At 41.6% G+C, this 5144-nt stretch overlaps 1 protein-coding gene across 1 annotated transcript; it reads left to right on the top strand.

The window, feature by feature from the left end:
* The first annotated feature begins 2829 nt into the window (after window positions 1-2829).
* Window positions 2830-4917, top strand: LOC110933041. The gene has a single exon (XM_022176283.1). The coding sequence runs from the start codon at window positions 2830-2832 to the stop codon at window positions 4915-4917; it is 2088 nt and encodes a 695-aa protein (XP_022031975.1).
* The last annotated feature ends 227 nt before the right edge of the window (window positions 4918-5144 follow it).

Here is a 5144-nt window from a genome sequence, read left to right as displayed (position 1 = left end):
GTTACACACTATAGAGTGAAACAACAGTATTGAACGCTGCTACACATTTCCCATTCTGTCATAACATGTGTAACCTTTTTGGGGGTTTCGATTTGTAGGTTTATACAGACTTAAATGTATACAAATGATCCAAAAATGATCATACATGTGTTACCCTCTAGTGTAACATAAGTTACAAACATGTCTTACATATGTGCAGCCCCGATTTTTGGTAACAAAGGGGTTGAACATGCGTAACACATGTTTGTAACATGTGTTACACTAGAGGGTAACTTCTGTGCAACGTCAAAGGTACCCACCACCTGCCCTTCATCGACTTCTTGTTCCCATTCTTCATTGGTTTCTCCATCTACCTTCTTTCGCTTTATGGCCACTTTTTGTCATATCCGATATTGTAGTTCTCTTTTTTCCTGCCAAGATCCCTTCTCGTTTGGTTGCAACTGCTATGGTCAAGTCGTAATAACACAAGCTACAGTCCAGTATTTTTAATCTACTAATTAAAAAAATAGTAGTAACATAACTAACACTAGTTACCTTCTACCCAACTATACCCTGAACTTGAAGACTCCCTAAATTTTGAGTTTTTATCTGCATCATTTCACACATAATGTTTTGTTAGGTTTCTTGCCAGTCCCAGTCCTGCCCAAGAAATGAAAACACAAATATTAGTAGTCAGCAAAAGAGTACTTGCTAAGATGAGGATACAACAATTACCATTCACCATTTCAATATCCACTCATATCAAAACAAAATGTGTAACACCATGTATGCACCATATATTGTCCGAAAGTGTAACATATCTTACAACATACACGACAAACAGTTTAGAATCTAACTAGCAGAAATGTATCTGGCAGAAATGTAACATACGTAACTAGTTATGCCTGCAGAAATGTAACATACGTAACTAGTTATATATATATATATATATATATATATATATATATATATATATATATATATATATATATAAAATTGAGGGTTCATGAAGAAATTATTTGTAAGAAGAAAAAGAAAAAAAGTTCAATCAATAATAATGTTTTATTTAATGTTATTGTAATGGTATATTCGTAAAACTTATATAGATCATTAATTTATAGTATTTCTCTTTAATAGATAGGTACATTAAACTTGTAACTTATTCTCAATATATATATATATATATATATATATATATATATATATATATATATATATCTTTTTCAAAAAGATTAAAAAAAATAATTTAGAGTAGTATAATTATATTACGAGGTGTGTAGGATAAATTACGAACTATGTGGAATAAATTTTGATATGTGTTGTATAAATTTCAATATGTGTAGGATAAATTTCAAAATACGTACGATAAATGTTGATGTGTATAAGCAAAAAAATTTTGTTTAGAGGATAATAGTATTTATAACTAATTAATTAGTAAAAAATAATAATAAATGAAATAAAAAAAATAATTTAATACTTTACAGTAGTACTCTTTGTGTTGTTTTTTTTTTCAATTAAATTTTCTTGTAAGACGATCTTCACACGAAGAGATATATGCATACATATATTAATTAAACCCAACCCCACCACCCTAATTTGTTATCTACAACAAGTTGGGCTTGCATAAAAGTGAATCACAAACTTGACACTTGGAGATGTTGTTTTCTACGACAAGGAGGCATGCATAAAGTATGATGTCTCATCTCTCATGTCTACCACTCTCCTCTACCATCTTTTGTCCCTTTCCATCACATAAACATTTTCACTCGGATATAGGTCCCTTCACATGACATTTAAGCGAGTCACTCTCATTTTTATGTCATATTAAAACTTTCTTGAATAATATACTTTTGTGTTAGTTTTTTTAGTGTAACACTATCTCTTTAATTAAACATGAGACGTTATGTATAATATTATATTTGAGATTCACCTGGATCTGGTCAGGTCAATTAACAGGATAAGAAATGATGACATAGTCATAAAACACAATACAATAACGAAGAATGTGTTTAAAGTCATAAAATCTATTCGTTATATATGATCTAGCATAAATTCAAGATTAACAATTGACGACGGGCCAGTGGGGAAGCCCACTTCACCCGCTTTGGGCCATTTCTTTGGATGCCCAACTACACAAAGGCCCACAAGATTGAATTGCCTTACCCATTAAGGTTTCTCCTCCCTTGGCAACGGGCGGGAAACAGCTAATGAGGACTGAGCTTATTAAATGCCTGATAAGAGACGGATCCCGTCTGAATCATCGTACTTATCCGGCTGAGCATTAATGAAGAAGGATATCCCACCGTTGAGGGTCAGACACGTGTCTGACCTTCCCGAGAACCTCCAAAAACCGTCGGATCATGTGTGGGAAAACCCTTAACAAGATAAGAGCTTGTTGTTATATAAGGGAGGATATCAAGGAGCTAAGGCAGGTATAATGTCCGGCATTCTCTCATTTACTACCATCTCATTTACTCTCCTCTCATAAAACTCCGACCAACATTCCCCACATTTACTACACACACTCATTAATTAGATTCACACCAAAGAAGGAACCTTCCGGTGAATACTCTCATCGAAAGAAACTCCTCTCATTTCCCGACAAGTTTACTTACTCTCACGCCGGAGCTTGGTCACGGATCCCCCTCCCGGGGTCCCCCGTGGCGAGGCTAACGGTTGGTTCTTTTGTAGCAAGCAAGGATAAAAGCTCTTGACGTCACCGAAGATCCAGCTAACGTCAGCCGGAGGTTGGGTATTCGACATTGGCGCCATTCGTGGGACCTCAGTTTGCCCGGTGTTCCCACATCAACACTCGACGTCCAAAGAGTAGCTTATTCCATCAAGAACAACATGGCAACCCCACACAACTCACGTGTCACTCAGACGACACAGAACGATTTGGATAAAGTCACCGTAGACGATATTACCCATGAAGAAGATAACGAGAACCAGGTAGAAAATCCGGGAGAAGCAGAGCATATCACTCCTTATTTTGTGGCCATGCACAGGGAAAAGTTAACTAAGTATCTTGAAGATTTAAAGAGGCAGGAAAAACTCGACAGCCTCAGGGCCAGACTTTCTTTTGACACACCCTCCAACCAGGAAGGAACGAACCTCCAAAATAAGAACAGCAGCAGTGACCAGCTGGAAACGTTCATGACTGCCCTGAGGCAGATGTCCTCGGAAGAAAGGGAGGATCTGATCACAGGTCAAAAATCCAAGGAAAAAGAAAAGGAGAAAGATAACTTTGGTGACGGTGGCTTGGGTCAACCATACCTACCGCGAGACTTAGCTGAGGTCTCAAAGTTCACACGGAGAATCTCAGAAGCACCTATGCCTCCCAAGACAAAGCTACCCCCAGGCTTTGATCGTTATGATGGAACAAGAGACCCTGAGGATCACCTGCATGCCTTCCGGGGAGCGGGGCAGCTAGGAAGATGGCCCATGCCGGTATGGTGTCACATGTTCGTACAGACCCTAACGGAGGGAGCCCGGCTTTGGTTTGACAGTCTTCCCCCGGGGAGTATAGATAGCTATGAAGAACTGAGCGAGAAGTTCCTCAGGAATTTCGGCCAACAGAGAAAGGTGATCAAAAATCCAAACGAGATTCTTCACATCAGACAAAGGGATAACGAGCGGATAGACCAATACATGGGAAGGTTTGTTAAGGAAAGCATGAACATTATGGACGTCCCAGAGGTCATAAAGATCAGCAGTTTCATAAACGGATTGAAACATGCACAGCTGTGTGAAAAATTGGGAGAGGAACTTCCTCCTTCCTTCGACAATCTTATGGACAGATTCAGGGCCTTCGTCCGGGGAAAAGATACGGTCAGCAAAGCGAAGGAGACAGATGTCACGCCTCGGAGGATCACCCCGGCTGCAAGGCCTCCTGATAAAGGTACACCCTATTCCCGGAAACCTGCCTTTGATAGAATGTTGCATGACAGGGCAAGGCCCTCATACTCCCCATATAGACCCCGAGGGAGAGGTCCCCCTCCTTACTCCGATAACTTCACCCCTCTCACCAAGACCCCGAGTGAGATACTAGCCACAGAGAGGGTAAAGAATTCTTTCCCAAGGCCACCGCCCATAAAACCGGGACCAAAGGCACAACAGAACGAGTACTGTGAATTTCACAAAGGCTTCGGGCACAAAAGCGATGACTGCATATACCTAAAAAGGGAAATAGAAACCGCGGTGAAAATGGGGCGGCTGGCCCACTTGGTTAAGGAAATCAAGGAGGGGGGAGGGGATCGCAAGGGAAGAGATGCAAGGGAGCCAGGGAGGGCAGATGTTGATATGATTAGAAGGAGGAATGAGTTTGATACAACCAGAAGTGTAAAGGCCAGAATCCTAGGCTCCCCGAACAGCATGAAAGCTCCCATCCTTATGCCGTACGTGGAGGAAGGTAAGGTGCAACGACTCCCGTTGAACATCTCAGCCGTAATAGCCGGACACAAGGTGTCTCGAATACATGTGGATGGAGGGTCAGGTGTTGAGGTAATATACGAACACTGTTTTCTTAGGTTCGACAGGGATGTAAGAGATAGACTGGAGGAAGATTCTATCCCCTTAGTGGGATTCAACAACAGTGTGTCACATCCCCTGGGAAAGATCAGGCTCCCATTCACAGTTGGGGTGGGGGATCGGGTCCGAACGATAAATCTGACCTTCACAGTAGTCTGGGCACCCTCCAAGTACAATGCGATCTTGGGAAGACCCGAAATTGGAGACTTACAAGCACAAGCATCCACCCCCCACGGGGCTTTAGTATTTCAAACACCAAAGGGTCTTGCCTGGGTTAAGTCCGCTTATGAAGTAGTTTCCTCCGTATCCAAAGGGGAAGAACCGGGGAAACCCCAGGGAAGGGGGTGGAAGAGTGGGTCATCTGTGACAGGTTCCCAGAACAAACAGTCAAGGTGGGAAGCCACTTAAGCGACAAATGCAAGAGTGCCCTGAAGGAGCTGCTCCTCCATAACATAGATATGTTTGCATTTCAACATGGGGACATGACGGGAATCCCTAGGAGTCTAACTGAGCACCGGCTCAACACTTTCACATGGGCGAAACCAGTGAAACAAAAGAAGCGGAGCATGGGACCTAATAAAAGAAGGGCCGCTTGTGAAGAGACTCGAAAGCTGCTCAGAGCGGGGATAGTCAGA

Source organism: Helianthus annuus, chromosome 4 (genome assembly GCF_002127325.2).
Source record: "Helianthus annuus cultivar XRQ/B chromosome 4, HanXRQr2.0-SUNRISE, whole genome shotgun sequence".
NCBI classification, from domain to species: Eukaryota; Viridiplantae; Streptophyta; class Magnoliopsida; order Asterales; family Asteraceae; genus Helianthus; species Helianthus annuus.
The sequence above is the reverse complement of the archived record's forward strand: the minus strand, read 5'-3'. Positions and strand labels throughout refer to the sequence as shown.

Coding starts and splice junctions, on each gene's coding strand:
- LOC110933041 (XM_022176283.1), top strand. CDS start 2,830: ATGGCAACCCCACACAACTCACGTGTCACTCAGACGACACAGAACGAT.